The 23,766-nt window shown below is 51.7% G+C and overlaps 1 protein-coding gene and 2 non-coding genes across 3 annotated transcripts; 2 read left to right on the top strand and 1 right to left on the bottom strand.

Annotated features, from left to right (window-relative positions):
* Nucleotides 1-1,673: 1,673 nt before the first annotated feature.
* On the bottom strand, nt 1,674-18,111 carry EFHD1 (EF-hand domain family member D1). Its single transcript, XM_063166722.1, has 4 exons — nt 17,801-18,111; nt 10,174-10,321; nt 4,318-4,452; nt 1,674-3,319 (listed from the first exon to the last, which is right to left on the bottom strand). Exons 1-4 carry the CDS (start codon nt 18,094-18,096, stop codon nt 3,185-3,187), a joined length of 714 nt encoding a protein of 237 aa, XP_063022792.1. The 5' UTR covers nt 18,097-18,111; the 3' UTR covers nt 1,674-3,184.
* A 4,907-nt stretch (nt 18,112-23,018) lies between these two features.
* On the top strand, nt 23,019-23,137 carry LOC134423995 (5S ribosomal RNA). The gene has a single exon (XR_010029288.1). It is a non-coding gene; the product is annotated as a 5S ribosomal RNA (ribosomal RNA).
* A 259-nt stretch (nt 23,138-23,396) lies between these two features.
* On the top strand, nt 23,397-23,515 carry LOC134423994 (5S ribosomal RNA). Its single transcript, XR_010029287.1, has one exon. It is a non-coding gene; the product is annotated as a 5S ribosomal RNA (ribosomal RNA).
* Nucleotides 23,516-23,766: the final 251 nt, after the last annotated feature.

Genomic DNA, 23,766 nt, shown 5'->3' with positions numbered 1-23,766 from the left:
ACTTCCTGCTGCCATAGGCTGTCCCCTGCAGCCAACAGCAATGACTGTGACAGGAGCATCCTTGAGAAATCTACTGCAATCTGAGCATCCAGACAGGCTGAACCCACCCTTGGTGGTGGCTGAAGTGCTAGTGACTCCTCTATTGTACTTTGCCTACTCTGGGGAAAGTAACATTTTTGTTAAACAAAATCCCTTCAGGGATCAAGGACTACCTGAAGTTTCCATTCTAGATGAATGAAACACATTAAATACTTGAGGCAAGTGATTGTCCCTTTTGAGAAAGACCACTAAGCACAACAGGTTTTTCATCAAGCTCCTCTACTTGCCATCACCGACTTAAGAGTCACTTGTGGCATGTCAGAAATACCAGAGAGGCAATAATGTACCAGCAAGCACCACTAAAGAGAGTTGGGATTGCCAGGACATTTGAGAGCCACCTCAGGTGACATCAGGCATAGAAGGACAGAGCATCAAGGATTGTAATAGATAAATTACAGGTAAATATTACTAAGTGTTTTCACATGGTTTTAGGTGGGAGATACAGTTAGACAACTTCTCTTTAGTACTTCTGCATAACTTAATGACAGTTATCTAATCCAATAACTGCCAGTAAAACAGAACAATTTAGAAAGCAATTAATTTCCCAATGTCCATTTTTGCAAAGCTAATTTCAACACACACATTGCTGCAACTTCTAAATAAATGCACATCCAAAAACACTTACTGTTCACTGCACTGAATGCAGGTCCCAGCTAACAGCACCCATTTGAACTGAGCAAAACCATAGACAATGTTCATTTCCTTACTGAAACTTGTCAGCTGGAGTTGACTCAATTCTATTAAAATAAAACCACTGGAAAGCCTTTTTCCACCATCTTCTCCTGCAGTCCTGGGCTCCTTACCCAGCTGCATGTGCAAAGCAGCAGAACTCAGCAGTGCTTACTGTGCTGTAAAAAAAAAAAAAAAAAACAACAACACAAACCAACAACAAACAAAGAAAAAATCAAGAGCTGCAGTGTCACAATTTTCCTGGGGAAATGGAGAGTAAGGAACCTTCACCCTGATTTTACCTGGCCTCTGAGATCAGAGACACAGTGAATGTATTGGCTCAGAGCAGAGCTGCATGGAATGAAATATTTATGGTTTCTATTTCATCACTGGACCTGAAACAAGGCATGGTTAAACCTCTTCCTGAACCCCCTCCTCAGTGTGCCCTGCAGCAAAGCTTAGCAGATCAGCAATAGTAGAAACAAAATTCTTGGAGACATATTTTCACATAGCCATGTATTTTTCTTTTTTCTCCCTTAATAAAGGCAGAAGCAGGAAATGCAAAAGGAATTCCAGCTGAAGCAACCTGCCCAGCTCCCAGCTGGGGCACTATGGGGGCTGAGACTGAGGCTATTTTAAGATAAGGAAAGGCTGACAACCTTCAGATGTCAACATTTAGCAGCAGGCAGTATTTCAAGTATTTACACAGCCATGTCCCTTTCTGAGGGAATGCAAACATTAGGGCTTTTTACACCAGAACTGCTGTGCAGAACAGGAAGTGTTCTCAAGAAGGGGTTGAACACTTCCCCCACTCATCCAAGTCAGGATGCCGGGCTTTGGGGATTACTATTATAATTTATGAAAAATGCTACATTCAAAGACCTGAAATAAGCCACAGACAAGACTGGAGATAACAATGCTTTATTTTTACATTTCAGCAACAGGAGAAATAATTGAAGATGAAATTATCTGCTTTGTTGTAAAGTATAAAAACATTTAATTATAAATATTTAGCTACAAAAGCGTGATTTATAAAATATAATCTGTGAAGATATATACACAGTTTAATCGTTTAGCAATTCTTTCACCTGACATTAAAGAGTAGAGGTTTTTCTATTTATTATTCCATGCTCACAGTTTAGTGCTCACAGTTTAAGAAGCAAAATAGACAAGTGAAAAGATGACTGGTGAGTTTTGTTCTGGGAAAAAAAAATTAACATTTTGCCATGAATTTGGGCAAGATCAGAGGGAGAATTTCAGCAAATCCATGTCTTGGAAGAGGTCTCTGAGGGAAGTTCCCCTGCCATGACCAACAGTGTTTATATCCAGACAAGCAATGGGCATCTCAACATTTGTGGGCAAGTTCCCCATGTTTCCAAGAAGAAATGGCCAATAGTATAATGCAAGCCCTCAAATTCAGTTCAGCTAAATGTGCTCACCTTCCTGCTCTCTGAGCAGGGAGTGCTCAGTATGGTGTGCTGGCGTCCTCTGTTGTGCCTCTAATAACATCAAACAATGTCAGCTTCATGATTCAGGCTATGAGCAAATTCCAAAATAGAAAAGCCCAGTGTGCCATCCAATTGCACTGTCCAGCTGACAATACCCCCTAAAAACAGATACAGCTGCCTAAGCCTGGAAAGTAACAGTGAAGCTGTACAGTACACTAAATGTGATGGAATGTGAAAGAAGATAAATGGTCAGGCAACTCAGCTTTCTATTCCTCGTTTAAGAGAGCCAGCTTCTTCCCTTTGAAGTCTTGGGGAATCTCACCTCTGATTGAAGGGTTTGTTACTATGGCACTTCAGAGAAGAGAAACTGGAAGACTCTTCAACATGCTGGGTGGCAGAAAATACTACAGGAAATGATAATGAATTTGATCCATGTCCCTAGTAATTATCTTTCTCTCTTCACAGTGTTTTCATGGTGCCTGTGGCACGGGGCTTTGAGGAATAAGAAAAGGGTGACAACACCCAACAGCAGTACAAACATACAGAAGTCAAACTGTACTTTGTACACCCTGATTTACACAAGACCTTACTACTTGCCTGTAAGCAAGGAATGAATTAATACAGCATTAAGAGAAAAAGGATCTATAGGAAAGAATGAAGTAGGCAAACATGACGCTTGTCAGTGCTCACCCAGGATTTGCTACCTGCTGTTTCTGCTTTAGGGTCACGTGCTCCTAACAGTTCAGAGCAAGCAGCCCGGACACAGCCCCCACTATCCACATCAGTATAAATGCATAGTAACTGCGAGAGTTGTGCCCTTAGGAGCTCAGGAGGATCTTCCAGAAAGGAAGGCTAGCAAAGCTGTGATGAGTTTTAGGCAGGATCCGAGCAGTTCTGTCCAGGCAGAGCCCTGATCTGGGAAACGTACCAAGTGGTGTGCAATTTCAGAGTGCATATTGGCTGGTTGGTTACTGGGTGAATGCAGACTTTAACTCCCTGAAAGCTGCTCGGCGGTGCTTCCTTTCCTCCTCTTCCCGCTTTCGCTCATCCTGCTCAGCTTTTATCTCTGCTTCAAACTTACTGGCTGAGGAGAGGGCTTGAGCCTTCATGAGACAGAGAGAAAATAAACAAGTGTCAAGCCTTGCATCAGAGGGAGAGCCAAAGCCTGAGCTACTCCCAGATGAGTAACACAGAACTGCTTGCTGCACCTCCCAGTGCTTGCTGGGATCCTCTTCCAGGACAGCTCAAGTATTAATTACACTGCAATGCTTGGGTATTTACACACCATACCTGTTACTTTCCTTTACTTTAACATCAACAAAAGAAAGGCTACTTACTAATAAGTCACTAACAAGTGACCAAAACAAGGCCATCAGTACTGGGTCACATACATTATTTCTATTACCAGGCAGGAGGGCATAGATTGTGAGTATGCAGTGGGAGAAACTACTGCAGAAAACACTCTGAATCACAGCCAAATCTGAGAACATCATACTACACCATGGATAATCTGCAGATCAAAGAGACATTGTTTACTTGCTGGCTATTTTTCCAGCTTTCATCTCAGTACATCTGCTGTGCAATAGCTGTGTTAGGCTCTTGGGAAAAAACTTCTTATATAAACAAGCAGGATTATTTTCTCTCCAAGAGAGCTTTCAGAAAGGGTGCTTTGTCAGCTTCGGATGGTGTACAGCTCTTTCTGCCAACCCCAGGACCCTGCAGAATTATTTTGATTCCAAAGGTTACAGAGAAAGAGATATCTGAAATCCTACACTCCAAAACACTCCGTTCACAACTGAACTCAGAGTGTTCTGGTTGAGGGAGGTTTTGCAAAATGGGAAAACTCTGTCCCTATTGCATTAGTTTTTCAGGACAGCTTTGTCTTTAAAAGAGGTCAGCCACCTAGTTCCAGCCATGGGGACACAGGTCAGCCAGTCATTGCTGGTGGGGTGCAGCCAGACATTGCTCTGGTGTGTTGACTGAGCCACAGAAAGACCCTAGCTAGAGTCCAGCAAAATTTGGAAGGAAACTCAGCTACAGCTGAGTAGCTGAGCTTCAGCTACAGCTGAGTTTTTTCATATGCCTCTGTGCCACATCATACCTTAGCTTCAAAGAAGTTCTTGGCTCCTTTGACTCCCTCAATGGACACATCTATCTCCGAGAGCTTCGCCAGAGTCAACAGGCCGCTGTCCTCCTCGAGTTCCCCAGCTGCAGCTTTATGGAAAATCAGCAGGAACTAGCAAGACAGAGAGGAAACATTCAGGTTTTTCACTGAGGCTCAAACAACTTAAAATACAAACAGCACAATCACCTGGAGGGGGATGGAATTCACATTTCAGAGCAAAGGAAACCAGGTCTATATAAACCAAGTGGCAGCAAGGAGCTTGTGCTCCAGTACACAGTTCTGTTACAGACTAAAAGCAGTAGGAATCTCAGAGGAAAAGAAGGTTTCCCAGGAATCAGAGCCCTGGTAATGGCCAGAGGAAGGAGACCACCTCTGCACCTGCCCAGTACAACCACTGGGCACATTCAGATATAGCTCTTGATGTTCCCATAAGCCCTCACAAGCCCTCCACCAGATTCCCCAGTGTTCTAGGGACTCAGGTCACATCCCATGACACTGAAAGCAGGGCAAACTTAGCTCTAGTTCACCTCAGGCTGAATGCCTCTCTGAACCAAGGCATTAGTGCAGTCCTTTTAGAGAGAACAGCAGCCCAGGTACATGCTCTTGTGACACAGTGGCTTGAACAAGTGTCCACAGAGCAAGGTGGTGAGAAACTTCTGTCCTATACTGGACCATGTCCATTTAAAAAATCCAGAGTCACTACAACAGAGTGTGTATTGGGAAGTGAATTGCAAAGGGAAATGAAAACAAGAGTTATGTCTCATTCCACAAAAACATACCTTTTCTTTTTGTTTTAACAGAAGGAACAAAACCTGCCTGCTTAAAAATAAAGACATCTGCACCACCATCCACCTGCCAACCAAACTCCAGGTTAAGATGTGGAAGCTCTAGGTGTACTTGCAGAGGTCCTGTAAGTCCCTGCTATTCTTGGCGACCCCAGGAGGTGTCTCAGTGCTTGGAACAGTGCAGAGAGAACAGACACAAGGACAAGCCACTCAGGTACAAAAGGAGCACAAAGCAACAAAGCTGTACCAATGCAGCACTTCAGGCCAGGCCAGAGGACTGCAGACACCAGGTAGGCTTGCCCTGAAATCACTTTGCACAGGAACATCAAATATCTCTAATGCTGCGCTCCTCAGACTGCCAGGCTGGGGAGTCTGACGTTTCCTATTGAGAGCCCGAGCTGTCCCAGAGGAGGGCAGCAGAGTCCCAGCATTCACACTGACACAGCCCTGCTTCAAGCTGCTCGCAGGAGCTGGTGGGAATGCAAGAGTTTGGGTAGGCCTCCCATGAGGAAGGGTGTGGGGATGACAGCAGCGCTGGCCGCCCTCTCGCACAGGCAGCTCACCAGGCACTGCTCCATGCAACAGCCCCTTAACCTGTGAGCGCTCAGCACAGGGCAAGCACAAAGCAGGCTGGCTTTGGCAAGGGAATATTCCTTCTCCAAACACTTTGTAGTTGGTTGACCCTGGCTGGATGCCAGGCTACCAAAGCCACTTTATCACTCCCCTTCTCATCTGGATAGGGGAGAGAAAATGTAACAAAAGTTCATGAGTTCTAAGGCCCTGGAGAGATTATTCACCAAAATACTGTCATAGGCAAAAAAGGCTCAACTTGGGGATATTAATTGAATTTATTACTACCAAAATTGGAGCAGGATGATGAGAAGAAAAGTAAATCTTAAAGACACCTTCCCCTCACCCCTGCCTCCTTGCCAGCTCTACCTCCTGCCTCCAGCAGCACAGGGAGATAGGGAATGGGGATTATGGTCAGTTCTTCACAGGTTGTTCCTGCCACTGTGCAGGGAGAAGAGTCCTTCCCCTGCTCCAGCATGGGCTTCCCATGGGTTCACATCTTCCTTTCAGGCAACCACCTGCTCCGGCATGGGTATCCTCCATGGGCTGCAGGTGGATTTCTGCATCCCCATGGACCTCTACAGGCTGCAGCCTGTTTCACCATGCTCTGCACCACAGGCTGCAAGGGAACCTCAGCTCCAGCACCTGGATCACCTCCTGTCCCTCCCTCTCCACTGACCCAGGTGTCTGCAAAGCTGTTCCTCTCACATATTCTCACTTCTCTCTTCTCTGGCCATAATTACCTCTGCACAAGAACTTTTTAACCTTCTTATGTATGTTACCACAGAAGCATTACTATCATTCCTGATTGGCTCACCTCAGTCAGTGGCAGGTCTGTCCTGGAGCCAGCTGGCTTTGGCTTACCAGACACAGGGGAACATTCTAACAGCTTCTCACAGAAGCTACTCCTTGTAGACCCCCTATGAAAACCTGGCTATGCAAACCCAATACACACACATAAGAAACAAACTAAATATGTGGTTCACTGGTTTTCATGTAAAAAATAAATGGCTTCTTTAGGAAAGAAACCCAATCCTTCCCAAGACGTCCTCTCCCTCTGCTCAGATCCACTGGGCTCGGGCTAGTTCCCCTTTGCCCCCACCAGGCACTGTGACACAGAGGGCTGGCAGCTAGGCTGGAATTAGTCATGCTTCCTTCTGCTCCACCCTGAAAGTCCCACTTCCTGGCATTGGAAAAGAGCAGTGAAGACAGCACAATCCTGAGGTCTGATACAGCTGTCACCTGGGGAGGGACTGGGTCATGAGTACAAGTGAGCATGAATCATCCTGCAACTTAGGGATGGCACAGCAGTCTCTAGAATATAGGCTGCTGTGGCCACAAAGGGCAGGCTGAGTTAAAGGAAACTTGGGACTAAAACACTGCTTAGGGTGGACAGAGCACAATGTCAGTCCCAAGGATCCAGCAAGGTGCACTAGGGGACATCATGCTGGTTTCCCACAGGAGCTCAGCAGCAATCGCTCCAGCACACAGCCTGCAGCCCACCTTACCTTGGGGTATTGGTTCTTACTAACTAGAGAACTCCAGCAGTCTGCATTCAGCTCCCACTGCCAGCCTGTGTAACACCCTTGCTGGGCCCAGGACACACCATGTGCAGTTAAGTCTCAAGGAAATGTCAACAGAGAAGCAAAAGTGAATAATGCAGGTAGGTACCTTTCAAAGCTCTGCTCTCAAAGAGGACAACACGACCCAGACTTTCCAACCCACTAACCTGGTAAATTGTATCTGCTGTCACATCCTTCATGACCCAAGACCTATGCCAAGAGCCAGGCTGGGCATCATGCAAGGAAAGGGGTGGGACTGACAGGCAACAGCAGTAGCCTTGCAACAACAGCTTGCCAGAAAAGCAGCACTATGTAAGGATGTGGTTTGCACCAGCCCTGGTAGCAAACACATCATGTGAATCAACATTTCAGCTGGTGAGGGTGTAGAGGACAGTGGGTGGATTTCTGTGTGTTCTAAGTAGCAGTTCCAATTACACATTACTATCACAGCAATTAACTCCAGTTTCCTGTGGTAATGATGGAACTACACAGTCAGAGGCGTGGGGATTTTTTCCCTCCACTATACCTTATCATTTTAAGCCTAAATTTCATTATTTGAGTCATGGCAGGAGCCCTGTACAGTTAATTGTTAATGTATTGGTGGACGTTCAAAGGTCAATGGTACAAGGCAGCTTTCCTAACAGGGCCTGTGGTTCATCAGCAGCCTGTTTGCCAGGGAACAGCTTATCTGGGATGGGAGGACACTACTCAAAGCAGTAGAAAAAGGTGATCTATTGCAAGTGAAAGAGGTCCCTACCAATTCTGTGGCCAGGCCACAAGAAGAGTATGTTCATATACGTATGCCAGGACTTGGTATTCTCTGGATAGGCAGACAGGAGCCCTCAAGTGCTATAGATGCACCCTACTGAGTTCAGATACTCATTTAAACCTGGCTTCTTCTGGGATAAGCTGAATAACCTGAGTCAGCTTAGTCACCCTCCACATGCTTGCTTGCCACCAATGAGAGGCAGAATGGGACAGGCCTATGGTTGAGGTCTCCTGACCCACCAGGAAACCTGCTTCCCTGTCAGCCCTCTGCCTGAACACAGCAGCTGAACAGGGCACATCTGCAGCACGGCAAGAAGCATCCTGCTCCTCTCTACCACAGGAAGCTTTGTGTGTCTGCCAAAGCTGCTGTGTAATTTGTCCCCAGAGCTCTGCCAGTGATGCTCCCTCATTCCAACCCATGGGCCTCTCAAGCTTGTTGCATGACCATTGTTTTCCCTTCTGGCAAGACACTTGAACAGCACCAGCTGCCTGTGCCACATGCCAGGGGCTGGCAGCACAGGCACCCCTGCAGGAGGCTGTGCTCCAAACAGGTGGCAGCAGAAGAGCTGCTCTGCTACTCATGCCATGCCACTGATGCTGGGACATCATTTCAGGGCCTTGAGGATAAAGGCATTTCTCTTCCATGGGAGAGAGCTCCTGCAGCAAGCCCAGAGGCTGCCCCCAGCTCTTCACTGCAATGAAGGGAGGCGCAGAATGCACACGGAGGGCTCCTGAGCCTACACAGGGATTTGGCAATCAAACACCTGGGGCCATGGGCATGGTGCTCTTCCTGCTCCACTGGATTCTTTGCTACTTCCAGTTCACCTCTGACCGGGCAGCAGGGAACTCAGGGACAGGCTCTCAGTTCCCAGATTTGCATATCCTTTCTCCTCTCTCGTAACCCAAGTCTTTGGCCTCTGTCTTTTTGTGCTGCCCTCTCACAGTGAAATAAACCCAACAAAGCGTTTGGGGCACAAAAGCAGAGGAACATGGAGTGATGTGCCAGTGCAGAGATGGTGCAGCAGCTCTATGAGTGACAGTCACCCCCCATACCCCAACCAGCCCAGCCAATCACAGGCCTTGGCTGCTCATCCTCCCTCCCAGCACTGACAAAGCTCTCAAACTTCCACAATGGAGAGCCTGATGTTCTGAGCCCTACCCTGGAAGAGGCATGGTGAGATCATCATGCCTGCAGAAACTAGGGAGCCCAGCTGCTGGGGCCCACTGCAGGCATCCCACAGGACAGAAGGAAGCAGCACAGCCCTCAAAACTGGTGCAGGACATACACAGTGCTGCCCCTCCTCTTGCTGCCTAAGAGGCTGTGGGTTAATTCAGAAAGCCACAGTGTGACATTTGCTTGTGACTGAGCCAGCTACCAAAGTCTGAGAGGATGAGTTGATGCAACAGGAGCTTTTGGTACCTGGGTTCCTCATTCCTGCTGAGATGATTTGGGTACCCCATAGTACATGCAGGTCACTGCTCAAATTTCCTCTCTTCCTCTGCCTGGCAGAGGATCCTGGCCTGTCCTCCCAGCTGTCACAATAGAGTGGTAACAGACAGACCTGTTTGAGCTGTGACCCTGCTGAGCCAGCATGCAGAGCCAAACTGCTGCATCCACACATTTATTCCTTGCTGCAGGGAGGTGACCACCCCTCATAAAGCTTGCTATGGCTGGTCTCTGCATGATGCAGAGAGGGTCCCAATACCAGCTGGGAGAGAGAGCCTTTTGTGCCCCATGATCTGAGCTGCTCCAAGCAGAGCTCCTGCACTGCACCTGAAATGAGGCCTCAGCTGCTGCACCACAGGAGCCAAGCAATGAGACCTGGAAACTCAAGGGACATAACTCCCTCCAGCTACAACAGGGAGCTCAGTGAGCATTCCCAGCGGCTGCAACAGGGCTCAAATGTGCTTCCAAAGCAAGCAGGGAGGTTGGAGAGCTTTGGCATCAGGTACCATGACTGCCATATGGAGATGGAGGTTAGCAGTGTTCCACACCCTTGACATGGGGAAGCTCACTGCCTTCTCCACTGCACCCCAGCACTGGAAAAACACAGAGGTGACAGCGCTACCTGCAGCCCACAGATATGGGGCCCAGCTGCCTCTTCCTTCAACCCCACAGCCCTGTCTGTTACTGCAGCCACCCTCACCTCACGGAAGCTGAGCTTCCCATCAAAGTCTTCATCCACCTCCTTGATCATGTTCTTCAGCCCCAGGTGGGTCTGAGGGGCTCCCAGCTTTTCCATCATGAGCTTCAGCTCCATCAGGTCGATATAACCATCCCGTCCTGAGTCATACCTGCAGGGTGCAAAGGGGAAAGGGTTAACCATCACCATCCCCATACTCATCCACCCAGAAGAGGAACCATGCACATGGATAAAGTCACTGTGAGGTTCAAAGCTTAGGGGAGAGCAGAAGCTGCATGACATGGCCAGTGCTGAGATATATTAAGCACAGAGAAGTAGCTGTCAGCTTTCAGAGCTGTCTCACCAAAGAGAGAAGTGCTCAGGGGAGCTCAGACCAAACAACCCACACAGAAGGAGCACAGAGGAACTCAGCTTATCTCAGTGGGATTTCCATTTCACTCACTTGCCTGTCCAGCACGAAGGCAACTTGCACGCAGCTTACACCATGCACCAATGTGGTGAGGCAAAGGCATGCAGAGTCAGCTGCTGCCAGGTTTCCTGCTAGTTTCAAGGAGGAACAGGGAGCAGAGACCAAGCAGAACCTCTTGGCAGAAAGCAATCTTTCTCTGTAAGCAAAACTCTCCCCCTCTAGCTGTTAAGATCTTTTCTCTCCAAAATGCTTTTGTACTACAACAAGCACCACTACAGCAGCTGCACTTCAGGGCAGCTGTTTATTCTGTAAGCCCGGGCAGAGCAGAAAGACAGTTCCAGGGGAGCACAGCAATTCTAGCCAGGGCTGGGGTACCAGGGCTGCACCACAGGGTGAGGCTGGCAGAGGAAACCAGTGCCCACCTCCAGAAGCAAGACTAGAGTGGGACCATGCTCCCTATGGAGCACAAAGAACTGCAAGGACTCTTCAGAGGAAAGCCCCCGTGCAAGGGGAGGAGTTCTTTAGGGATGGGGAGGCAGCAAGTGATCTGCTGTGCACAGCCTGGGACTGTGCACCAACTCCTCCCAACATCTGCTGTGGGTGTGGGTAAAGCATCCGGCCCATCCAGCAACCAGCGCTTCACACCCACCAGGGCTATCACCGGCTCTCAAAGTCCAAAAGCTGCAGGGATGGGTGCTCTGTTATCAGCCACTCAACAGCCCTCTTTCATCCTGGTCTTGCCATCAAGGTTCAGCACAGAGCTAGGGCTTCACAGGAGAGGACAGGGCAGAGTCTCCCGAGCTCGGCTCAGCCTTGGCATACAGCCTGCCATTGCCCCCCTGCCACCATCTCAACCCTGACAGAGTTAAATCCTTTCAGCCATTTAGCAGGAAATCCTAGGCACAGTGCTGAAGCTTTTCACTGGGCAGGAGCCAGCCAAAGCCCCCCACCCATCATCTTTTATTGACTGTTAGCGCTCTTCCAAAGAAATGAGGGCTGTAGCTATCCCAGACAAAGATCTGCACAGTTGTGGTTACCCTGGAAGAAAGCCCTTTCCAGCTGAAAAACCTCACAGCCACAGAGGAAGCTGTGGCAAAGGAAGGCACGAACAAAGCCACCAGCCCCAAACTGCATACAGGCGAGGGCAGCACAAGGCAGAGCTGCTGCCAAGATCTCTGCCCCTGCTTTCATGAGCACAGGCAGGCACAGCATGCTTTCTCCCCAAACTAGGGTGGCCTCCATGACTTTCCAGAGTCCCACCACCCCCACAAATACTTCTGATACTCCTTGTGGCTCTTAGTTTCCAAGGGTCCCAGGACTTAGAGACTCCCAATGACAGGGACACAACTGCCAGACTAGGCTGGCACAGAGCCCCTGCTACCCCTGCCTGCACTCTCTATACTCAGCGAACCCATGAGCCCTCCAGGCTGGACCACCTTCTGAAAAACTAGGAAAGAAACCTCCATCAGAGCAGAAACCAGGTCACAGACCTGGGATGTCACAGGGAAGAAGTACAGCAGGTTCTTCACAGCAAGGAAGCTGTCAGTTAATTAAAGCACAGTCACAGCATTACCCAACCCAACACTGAGATGCACTTCTAAGACATCACAGAAGCATAGCAAGTGCAATATTTAATTGTCAATTTGCTTTTCTTTCAAGTTTGGGAGAAAGGGTGCAGAGCTGTCACTGTTGGAGATGCAGTGCTTTGATTAGACACAGCAGCAAAATGTGCAATGGCAGAGAGGCACCTGGGGTTGCAGGTTTTTTGGGGGGCCTAGCAGGCTCATGCTGCCCTTTGGCTGGGTGCAGAAATAAAGTAATACCAAGGTCCCCTCCAAGGGCTGTTCACCTGGGGTTGGGACACTGCCCAGCCCCACACAGAAGCTCTGTGTAACAGAGATGAAGGCAGAAGTAGAGCACAAGCACAGCCCATGCCTGCTGTGGTCATCTCACCCTCCTGTTATGGACACTACCTGTAGGTAAACGCTGGCCCAGGGGCCAGCACGCTGCCCTGAAAGGGTTAAGCATGGGGCACAGCTTCAGGGCTCATCCCTGCAGAGAGGCAGGACAAAGCCAGGATTGTGAGAAATGGGGTCTTGCCAAGAGCGGGCCTGGCTGAGCAGCACTCTGTACCAGCCACACAATGGGTGTTGAGCATGAGTACAGCTGGTGCTGAGAGGCACCCAGAAATCAGGTTACCAGTCCCCTGCACTCAGGGACAGCCAGACAGAGGGGCACTGAAACACAATGGCAGCACCCTGCAAACTGCCACATTCCTTCCCTGCCCCCTCACCTCCTACAACAGCCAAACTATTTTAGGACCTGGGTACAGCCACCCAGCTGCTGCACAGCCAGACTATTTAGGGAGAGGCATATTTACATGGCACGAGAAACAGCACTATTCATTCCCCACCGCCCACCCCCAACAGACCACAGGCATTCAGCACTGTGGGGCACAATGCAGACTGCACCTTGCTGGCCAGTTGACGCTCCCAGCACACCTCAGTCCTACCAAAGACCCCACAGTCTGCCTTTTGAGAGATCAAAAAACTCCCCTGTCTGCCTTTTGGGAGCCCCCTGTCAGGGCCCTGGGCTCAGACAGCCCTGGGCACCTCTCACACACAGCTCCTGCGTGCTGGTGATGGACAGCCATTACTTTCACAGGCAGAGCTGGAAGAGGGCACCAGGGCAAGTTAAACACAGCCCAGCATCCAGGGGAGCCATCCCAATCTGAACTCCAGGAGTGGAACGGCAAGAGCACGCAGCACTCAGGTGAGCCCTGCCATCACTCACTGTCCTGCTCTGACACCAGTGCTTTGCTTCCTTCACACTCAAAGCTCCCCGGGGCATGAGCCAAGCCTCACCCGAGTGATGCACAGGCATTACAGACAGAGGGGAATTGTGTCACAGGCACAGACACCTCATGTCACATGTCACTCCAGCTGCAGGTCAGTGCCGTGGTCACAGCAGATCCCACCTGTAACAGCTGGGATGCCGCAGGCAGGTATGGGCACCGTGGCTGCTGCGATGAAACTTTGCCATGCTGCTGCCACAGGAGCGTTCCTGGCAGCAATGAGACACAGCAGTGGCTGCCAAAATCTGCTGCAACAAGGATGCACCCAGATTCTCGTGCTGGCTCGCTTCCACCCGGACTGCAGAGCGTGCCTGGCTGCTGAAACACTGGGAGAGGAAAGCAGGACACAAAAGCAGAGGAAGGGGGGAATACTTGCTGAACACACTTGCTTAAGAGCACAAAGTCTGTTAGGCACAATTACTGCCCAAGTGAAAATATTGCACTGGGGTTACACAGGTGCTGGGGGTTCACATTACAGAAGAAAGAGGGATCAGGAAGGGAGAAAAAAGGAAATGCCAAGGACTGCATCACTTGTAGTGACTCCGTAGTCACCTTCCAGCTGCCTCTAAAACCCCACTTAACAAAAAAAGGACAACTGAATGAGAAATTACAGATGCTGAAGGATCAAAGAGCAGTTTCTAAACATTCACATGTCTTGAGAAAAGCTGGAATGAGAACCTGCCCTCCCTGTACATGCTTGCTGCACCTTACCTTGCTTCGCAATACTATGGGCACCTGTACTTTGATCTGCAGTTCCTGTATGCTGCAGTGGCCTAATTGAGGCTTTGAAGTAAAGCAGTTGGAATAATGGTGCTAAAGTAATAATCTCCTCTTAAATATTTCAAATCCTAAGCACTTTATTCCCTCTGAGCATTGTTTCACCTTACATGGAGAAGGGGGTGCTAATCTCTGCTCCCTGATATCCAGTGATAGGATAAATGGGAATGGTTCAAAACTGCCTCAGAGGAGATGAGACCGGACCTGAGGAAACCTTTCTTTCAGCCTGAGAGGGTTGTCACACCGTGGAACAGCTTCCTAGAAAGGTGGTCAGTGCCCCAAGTCTGTCAGTGTCTAAGAGACATTTAGACAATGCCTTTAATAACAGGGCTTAACTTTTGGTCAGCCCTGAAGCCATCAGGCAGTCGAACTAGATGTGATCATTGATGCTCCATTCCAAATGGAACAGTCTATTCTATTGCCAAGAGCTTTGGAAACAATTCCTCCATACCAGGGTGGGGACAGGAGCAGGCTCCTTGGCCACATGCAGCTTCATCCTCCCAGCCCAGGCAGAAGGGGATCTCCAGCTTTTGGAGGGACATGAGGGCAAAATGACACTCTCCCTCCACTAAGATCTTGTCCAAGCCATTGGGCAAGACCTGCAGGCCCAGGCTGAGTGCCCATGAGAATAACCTCCCTGCCCACTGGAAGTCCACAGACAGCCAGTCACATACAGCTCACAGCAGCTCTGGAGAGAGCAGCTCTGCTGCAGCACGACAGACAAGGCTGGGGCACCTGGCAAAGTGGCTCCAGGAGGGCAAGGGGACATCACTGCCTCTCCTACCAGCCAGATGCAAGGCACTTATGCAATGTGTGGGCAACACAAGAAATTCCCTAGATATAAAAAGCAATAGCAAGACTGGAATTTCTCCATTCCCTCATGCCCCACAGATGAAGCTGCTCTCTGTTTTCCTCCCCCCTACATTTCTCATAAAGGTCATTCCTGCCAGGCAGAGCCTCCCTGCCTGGCTTTCACACTCCCCTCTGCCATTTTCCTGGACAAAGATGGCGCCAAGGGAAGCTGTGAGACTCCAGAGGCCCTGAGAGTTCACTTAGACAACTCAAGAAAGAGAGGTTATCATGGTCCTCACATATTGTCAGAATAGGCAGCTAATTAGGTCACATTATAATTAGCCTGAGCTGCAGACTTCCTGGTTTCTGCCAAAAAAATACCCATCCTGAGAGCTGCCTGCCCCCAGCACTCCAGCAGATACCTGCACCCCATCTCCAGTGGAATGGGGCCAAAAAAAAGAGATGCTGACAAGAGGAGGCTTGGACAAGAGAAGGGGGAAAAGTGAGCCCAGCTGTGGCAGCCAGAGCAAAGAGCATTACTTCTGCTCTGGAAGGATGCTCCTGGTGTAGCTAGCAGCACACAGCACTGGCTGGAGCACTATATTTTGAGAAGTCTCACTTTCAGATTAGTTCTTTGCTTCCACCCTGGCAGTCACAGCCACCATCCATTCCATGGGATGCCCTGACAGGCATTCAGGGCAGCTGCTATCACCAGGACATCTTTTTAGCTGGAGCACCATGACCCAGCCCACATCATGCACAGGACTACAGGTTCAAATTTAGTCTGAACTACAGATTTAAAAGTCCCACTAAACTGATAAGAAACATTTATTTTTGATGGGAAGTTTCATAGTGGAAACCTGGCATCCTGTGGCAATGAGAAGATACTAAAGGAAAAAAATAAGCCTTTGAGAGGGGGATGTAAGAAAGACCCCGAGTTGTGGTGGCCAGGGCCAACAAGCCATACAGAGAATTAAAGCCTTAATCACATTAACTCAAGCTCTGACTGACAGGAATTAAGGGGACCATTTCCTCTCCTCATGGAGCACGTGATGTCAGCCAATAGTTGAGACAGGTCACTGGCAGCAGATGGAGCAAAGACGAGATCCTCTGCCACTGCAAACCTCAGGTGCCTGTAACAGTGAATACCAGGACACAGTTTCCTGGCTGCCTGTCCAGGAAACACAGAGGGGAGCATGCAGCCCACCTTCTCCCCCATTGGCACCAGCAGTTCTCACAGGGTATGCAATGCTTTCCAGCTACATTGACCAGCTGATTAGCATTCAACTGCAAAGCCAAGCTTTTCCTGCTTACAAGGCTAGTGTTTAATGAGCTCATTGTTGAAAAATTAGGCTGCAATTCAGCTCTTCCACTTTTAATTTCCCAAAACCACCGCCATTTCTTTCCTTTTCCCTCTTGAGGCAGTGCCGCTGCCAGTCCAGGCTCTCACGCAGAGCTTTCAGGCCTTGCCTGCATTGTTTGTCCTCCAGCCCTCACAGCACCATGTCTCAGCGTTCCATAGAGTGGATCCCCTTTAAGCACAGTGAAAAGGGACACAGCAGAGAGTGGAGCAGCAGTCCTGCCTGGACCACCTCGCTTTCTGCACCAGCTGCCAACACAACACTGACTGTGCAACAAAGAACTCCCAACTCCAGTAAGCTCACAAAAGCCCATCGCCTGGTCTCCTGTGGCAACAGCCTGGCTGGGACAGGCAACACCCCGCAGTGCTGGGAGCTGACAGCATTCAACCAGCTCTTGATAGTCTCACAACAATCCAAGGTGCCCAAGGCAGCTTTCAGCTAGGAGAACAATGATTTAACAAGGCATAAATCTCACTTCAGTCACCTCCATAAGGTGAAGTACATCTTCACACCTTGCTCTTTTGTCCTCCCATCTCCTGCCAGGCAGCAGCTCCCCCCCAGTCTGGCAGCGGGTTGTGAGGCTGGAAGAACACTGGTCCCCAGGAGCCCACGGGTCTGTGGTGCTGGAGGGAAAACTGAGTGCAGACAAAGGTACACAGACACAGCCTAACTGCAGGAGCAGGACACAGTCTGGAGGAGAGAAAAAGGCAGGATCACGGTCCCGGGGAGGGCCAAGCCTTTCTGCTAACAGAAGCAGCTCTCCCTGTGGCTAGCAGCAGCTTGACTTTAACACAAACCTTCCTGCTAGGAGGGGAATCCCATCCCAGCCCCCACGAAAGGAATAGCAAGCGGAAGCTCACCCTTTGCTTGGGTGCACGGGAGGGAGCACCAAGCCCGGCAGACAGGACTCTGCGTGTAGCTCGGACACTGCCAGGCAGAGCCAGCAGGACTGCTTAGGGGTGCTCAGGGTCGCAGCTCTTTCGGGCACACGTCCAGCGCCTCTGCCGGGTCCCGGCACACAGACCCAGCTGGTACCCAGGGTGTGGGGCAGAAGACTGCCTGCGCTTTCCCCCCAGAGCGTCCCGCAAAGCCATCGCTCCTGGGAGTTCACCAGAAACAGCCACCGACCCAATCCCAATCAGAACAGAGACCGCGAATTAAACGCAGGGCTGAGCCCCAGACAAACTCTACGAGCCCCCCCCGGCAAAGCACAGGGACAATCTGGGGCTCAGATGGCGCTGCGAGCGCGCCGCGGCTTCCTCCAGCCCGACCGCAAAACCGCGGAGAAATGCGAGCGTGCCGCTGAGAGCGGGCAGCCCCTCTCCAGATGTGCCCCCGGGGGCCGGCGCCGGGAGGGGCTGCGGGGGAAGGCAGAGCCCAGCCCCGGAGCCCACGGGCCGGGCAGCGAGCCCCCCGCCCCGCTCCCGCCCCACTCACAGGCGGAACATGCGCTCCATGTCCTTGATCTGCCGGCGGCTGAACTCCTTGAACTCGGTGTAGGGGTTGAAGACGGCGGCCCGCCGGGGCTGCGCCGCGCCCTCGTTTATGTCCTGCCGCCGGCACAGCTTAGCACTCAGCTCTGCGCCCGCGCTGGCCGTCAAGCAGCTCCGATCTTCCACCTCCTCGGCCGCCGCCGCGTCCTTGACCGCCTCTACCTCGCCCTCCGCCGCTGCCCCACTCTCCTCCAGCTGCAGCCGCCGCTGCAGCTTCTGCGCCAGCTCCTGCGAGGCCATGGCCCGGCGCTCCCGCCGGCGAGCGGCTCTGCTGCCCGCCTGAGCCCCGCTCCGCTCCAGCCAGGACCGCCCGCCCCGGTGCGCAACTTTATTCCCTCGCTTGGAGGGAGCGGGGCGGGACGGGGCGGAGGGAGGCTGGGACGGGGCGGGCACTTAAGGAGGAGCGAGCGGCGAGATGGGGGGAAAGAAGGGAGGAAGGAGGGCCGTGGGGGTTGTTGCCACTGGATGCGGAGGTACCCGCGCATGTGATGTGCCAGTATCCCCCAGGCTGATCTCTGATATGGATGCTCTCCCATGTAGCTATCCCCAAATAGATACTCTCTCATACAGTAGCTATCCCCATATAGAAGACCCACTCAGGCCGTCTCCTCACATTCTCATGCAAGGAACTCCCCACTTCATGATCACTCTCCGACGCATCCCTCGTCCTGGGGAGGACCCTATCACAACCGATAGGGTTCTCCCCAGGTCCCCCCTGCTCCCCACAGCCGGACGCTCCGCTGGCGCTGGGATGCACAGACCGCGTACACCCCACAGCGCTGCCTGCTCCGCTCCATTCCGTGGGGCGAAACGTGCCCCGAACCCGACCGGGAGCCCCCCGCGCTGAGAGAGAGCAGCGGGACCCCCTTGGCTCACCACGCGCTGCAGGGACGATGGAGATCAGGCTTGCCCCGCACCATGGCAGAGGGACCCCTTAAGCCCTTCTATGCGCCTCCCCTCTCTTACCTCCTTGGTCTAAAATTAGCCCAGGACAAAGCTCGGCTCAGGCCTGGATTCCCTCTCCTCCCCAGAGAACGCGGGCAGCAGGCGGCCTCTTCCCGCCACCCAGCCCCCCTTCCCACGACAGCGCCCAAAGCCACCTCTGCTGTCCCCCGGCCCTTGCAGGGGTGTCCCTCACAGGACTGTCAGTCCCTCGCCTGGTGATGTGAGCCTGATGGCGTACCCGAGATGGTATTAGGGCTGGCGTGGGGCGGTTTAGGGTGGCGGCTGATGGGATTTACCCACCGGGGAGGAGGGGGAGAGAAAAGAACCGGCTCGGACACGCCGCCTGCTTATGGCTCCCGCGTGCCCGAGCCTGTGCGTCACGGGGAACCGGTCCCAGCGTCTGTTATGTGGCTGTTTGACACCTCCGGGCAGGTAGGAAGCAGTTCTCTGATGTGGTGACCTGCAGTTGACCCTCTTGGATAAGCTCATTCCCACCAAACCTACTCAGAAAATGACTGATGAAGCCTTTTGCAGGCACCCTGCCTGTACATACTGCCTGGCAGCTCTAGGCTGTCCCAGCGAGGGTCGGGAGGCTCAGGACGGCTGCAGGTTCACCACAGCATGTGACACAGGAAGGCCACTGCAGGTATATTACCTGGATGTATATTATTATATATCCAGGACTGCCTGAAAGTAGGCTGCTGTGTGGAAGGGGTGGCATGTGCTATGCCCACACCGCATTGCCCTCACTGATGGAGAGACGTGGCACCTTCCACCCAGAGAGGAATGGGGAGGAGAGCGGGGAGCTCTGCCTGGGTCACTGGCCACCCTGAAGAACAACGAGCCCAACAACACAAGGCGCTTCTGTGCCTGCAGGGTGTCCAGGGAAAAGAGTAGCTGAGGGTGAAATGAGCAATTGCAAAGCCAGGCTGCCATCTGGTGGAAGTAGAGCTCAAGGCTACGGCTATGGGTGGGAGAATGTCGCGAGGGAGGGGTAGGAGAGGCAAGGAAAGGGGTAAAGTAAGCAAGGTAAGGCAGGGATTTGCATGGCCTTCTCTTCCCATATTCCAACTCCATCCCTACAGTTGTTATCCTGGCCCCATAATTCCTATCGGCGACACACAGTCCTGTCTCAGCCCTACAATGATTCCAGTTCCAGCCCCACAAGCTCCATCAGCTCTGATGTTTCTGCTCCAGCTTTACATCCTCCTGATACTACCATGTGAAGCTGCTCCTGGATCAAGGCAGGATCTTAATTTCAGCTTCAGTTCTAGAACCCGTATTCCAGCTCCAGCCCTACAGTGCCTATCCTGGCTCCACAGCCCCTATCTAGCCCCACAGTGGTTCCACCCTAAGCCCCACATTCTCTATGTAACCACCAGCTCTACTGCCTCAGTTCCAGCTCCTCAGCTTTCCACTGCCTCTGGCTAAAAGCTGCTCCTGGCTATCACTTTGCTCCTGTGCTGTTGACAAGGTGATGAATCAGTAACTGTCATCACTTAAATATCTCTAGGAGCTGCCAGACTCATCCCAATGGGGCCTCAACTGTGGGGGCAAAAGAGCCCTGGCCTGCAGCACACACCTTGCCCTGCATCCCACTGCCCACAAGACCCTCATCCAGCATTAGGTGCTGGAAACAGTGGTTTGGTCCCTTGTTCTGCACCCCATAAGGTGCCCTTGGGCTGTCTCCAAGCCACAGGAGCAGCCCTGAGACCTCCACTCCCAGCTTGTGTGGGTACCATTTCTGGGAGGGCTGGAACTCCCCTGACAGCTCCTGCAGCCCCCAAGCTCCAGCTCCATTCCCTTCCCCATGGGATTTATCCACCTCCACCCTCACCATTTCCATTGCTCCACATCAGTTTGGGTCTAGATCCAGGTTCATTTTCTACTGATTCTATTTATTATTTATTCTCTTAGTTTTACATTGTCCTAGTTGTGTTAAGATTTATTTATACTGTTGCATTGCAATGTTTTTATTTTATTGTATTTTTAAAAATTCTATTACTAGATATATGATGTTTTTAAAGTAAAAATTATAGAGCTGTGGCTGAGGCCAGAGGATATATTGAAGCCCCTGGGGCTGAATCCAGACCTAAACTGATGTGGAGCAATGAAAACTCTGGGGCTGGATAAATCCCATGCATCTGGGGGTAGAATCACTATGGGGCTGGGATAGGGACTGTGGGGCTGTGTAACAGGATGTTCAGCCCTGAAATGTGGTCAAACAACTCAAACAATGCCCTGTTCTGCAAGCTACCGATGATGGGCTGAGAAGGGCATCATGTGCTGGTATTTGGTGTTGAATCACGCTAAAAATCTGGCACAATGTCTCAGTCTGGCAGACCAGCCTCAAATCAACCTGCTCATAACAAGATAAAAATTTGGCAGATAAACCGCTAAACTGACATGTAGGCATATCACTGGTGGTCACCTCCTCCACACTATAAAAGTCCAGTCCACTTTCCATATAGGAGGTTCTAATATATTCCTCTTGGAGTATGTGCAGATTCTTGCATTGGGTTTTAGAGATGCTCACCAAGGGTAGTCCTAAAGGTTAGAAGAAAGAGATTTGTCCACAGTCGTTGGTATGGGTGAGTTACATCAGTCTCTAGTAATGGTATCTTTTTGCTAGCTTTAATATTGCTTTGATATAATGAAATATAACATTATATCAATCAATGAAATCAACATTATATCATTCAGCTTTTATAAATAATTCTTATTGAGTTATTTTTGTGTAAGCATTTATCATAAGAAATAATTCATTCTTACAAGATATATCTAATTTCCTGTCATTAAAACCTGTGGGTTGAAGCTGTAAAACTTAAGTTGTTGGCAAAGTCTGGGGCTGGGACTGAATCCAGCTGCCCCAGGCTCCTATCTCTGAGAAGGAGTTTAAAAAGCAAGGGAATCCTTTTCTGCATCTTGTGGCACAATGGGAGGGTTTCTTAAATTAACTTTGTCTGAAGTTACCACTCCCACCCATGAGAGGCTGGAGCTGGAATGTAAATTCTAGAGCTGGAGCTGAAGCAAGAGAGACCTGGATGTGAAAAGAAGATCCAGGCCTGACCCAGGAGCAGCTTCACCTGGAAGAGGTGGGAAGATGCAAAACTGAAGAACTGAAGAAAAAAAGAGAAAATGACTGCAGGGTGGGATAAGGACTGTAGGGCTGGTACAGGGATTGTTGGGCTGGAATGCAACTTCAGGGATGGATCTGAAATCACTATAGGACTGGGATAGAAACGCTGGGGATAGAACTGGAAAAAACGTTTTTCAGGCTGGGTTTGGAATATGGATTCTAAAATTGAAGTTGAAATTTCACAGTTCTGGAGTGAAACTAAAGATCCTTCCACAACAAGGAGAAGCTTCACCTGGGAGCAGTGGGAACATGCAAAGATGGAGCTGGTAAAATAAACCCTGTGGAACTGGAACCGAAATCACTGTGACGTTGGCATAGTGACAACAGGACTGCAGCTGAAATCACTGTAGGGTTGGGACAGTAACTGTAGGGCTGGGTTAGTGACTGTAGGGTTGGAGTTGGGACTGCGGGGCCACAATACGGACTGTGGGCCAGAGTACGGTCTGTGGGCTGGGAGAGGAATTGCAGCCCAGAATACGGCCAAGGTAGGGACAGTGGGCCGGGAAAGGTCGGTAGAGTAGGTACCGTGAGCCGGGGTAGGGTCTGTAGGGCGGGCATAGGGGCTATGGGGGCGGGATACGGCTTGTATGTAGGGGGTATTCTGCACTGCAGGGGTAGGAACTCTGGGGCAGGGGAGGGAGATCACAGCTGGGGACTTGAAGCGCCACCAATCGCAACACGAGGAGGGCAACGGATCTGCCAATGGGAAATCGCCGACCCCGCCTTGTCCAATAACACTCGCCCTTTCCACACGGCCTCGTTCCCGCCAAACCCAGACCGTGACCGCTCGCGCCTCAGACCGGCCCTGACCACGCTTCCCTCAGCCGCGACCTCGGCATGTACTTTCCGGAAACAAAAACCTGGAGGAGGAGCCAAGGTACCTTCGGAAGCGGAGTGGAAGGAGACATAAACAGGTGTGCCCTGTATGACGTCTATGCCTCGTGTGCCTTTGGTGGCCCGGGCTGCGATCTCCTGGGGCCGGCGTGGGCCTGTGTAGCGGTGGTGGCCGGTGCGGTGCCGGCGCGTGCCGGGAGGCCGGTGCCGGCTGCTCGAGGGCGCTGCGGAGGGGCCGGTGGGTGCCTACGGCCATACCACCCTGAGAACGCCCGATCTCGTCTGATCTCGGAAGCTAAGCAGGGTCGGGCCCGGTTAGTACTTGGATGGGAGACCGCCTGGGAATACCGGGTGCTGTAGGCATCTGTTTTGGTGCCTTTTGTGGCCCGGCGGTGTCCCGTTTTGCCGGGGCAGCCGGGGCCAGGGCCCTTAGGGAGGGGGCCGGTGTGCTTTTGGGGTGCGGCCTGTGGCCTTGGGGGCGAGTGGTGGCCCGGGCTGGGTCCCCAGGGGCCGGCGTGGGCCTGGTGTGGCGGTGAGGTGGCGGTGGTGGCCGGTGCGGTGCCGGCGCGTGCCGGGAGGCCGGTGCCGGCTGCTCGAGGGCGCTGCGGAGGGGCCGGTGGGTGCCTACGGCCATACCACCCTGAGAACGCCCGATCTCGTCTGATCTCGGAAGCTAAGCAGGGTCGGGCCCGGTTAGTACTTGGATGGGAGACCGCCTGGGAATACCGGGTGCTGTAGGCATCTGTTTTGGTGCCTTTTGTGGCCCGGCGGTGTCCCGTTTTGCCGGGGCAGCCGGGGCCAGGGCCCTTAGGGAGGGGGCCGGAGTGCTTTTGGGGTGCGGCCTGTGGCCTTGGGGGCGAGTGGTGGCCCGGGCTGGGTCCCCAGGGGCCGGCGTGGGCCTGGTGTGGCGGTGAGGTGGCGGTGGTGGCCGGTGCGGTGCCGGCGCGTGCCGGGAGGCCGGTGCCGGCTGCTCGAGGGCGCTGCGGAGGGGC

This window comes from Melospiza melodia, chromosome 12, assembly GCF_035770615.1.
Source record: "Melospiza melodia melodia isolate bMelMel2 chromosome 12, bMelMel2.pri, whole genome shotgun sequence".
Lineage (NCBI taxonomy): Eukaryota > Metazoa > Chordata > Aves > Passeriformes > Passerellidae > Melospiza > Melospiza melodia.
Note: the sequence above shows the minus strand (reverse complement) of the source record. Positions and strands in the feature narration are given on the sequence as shown.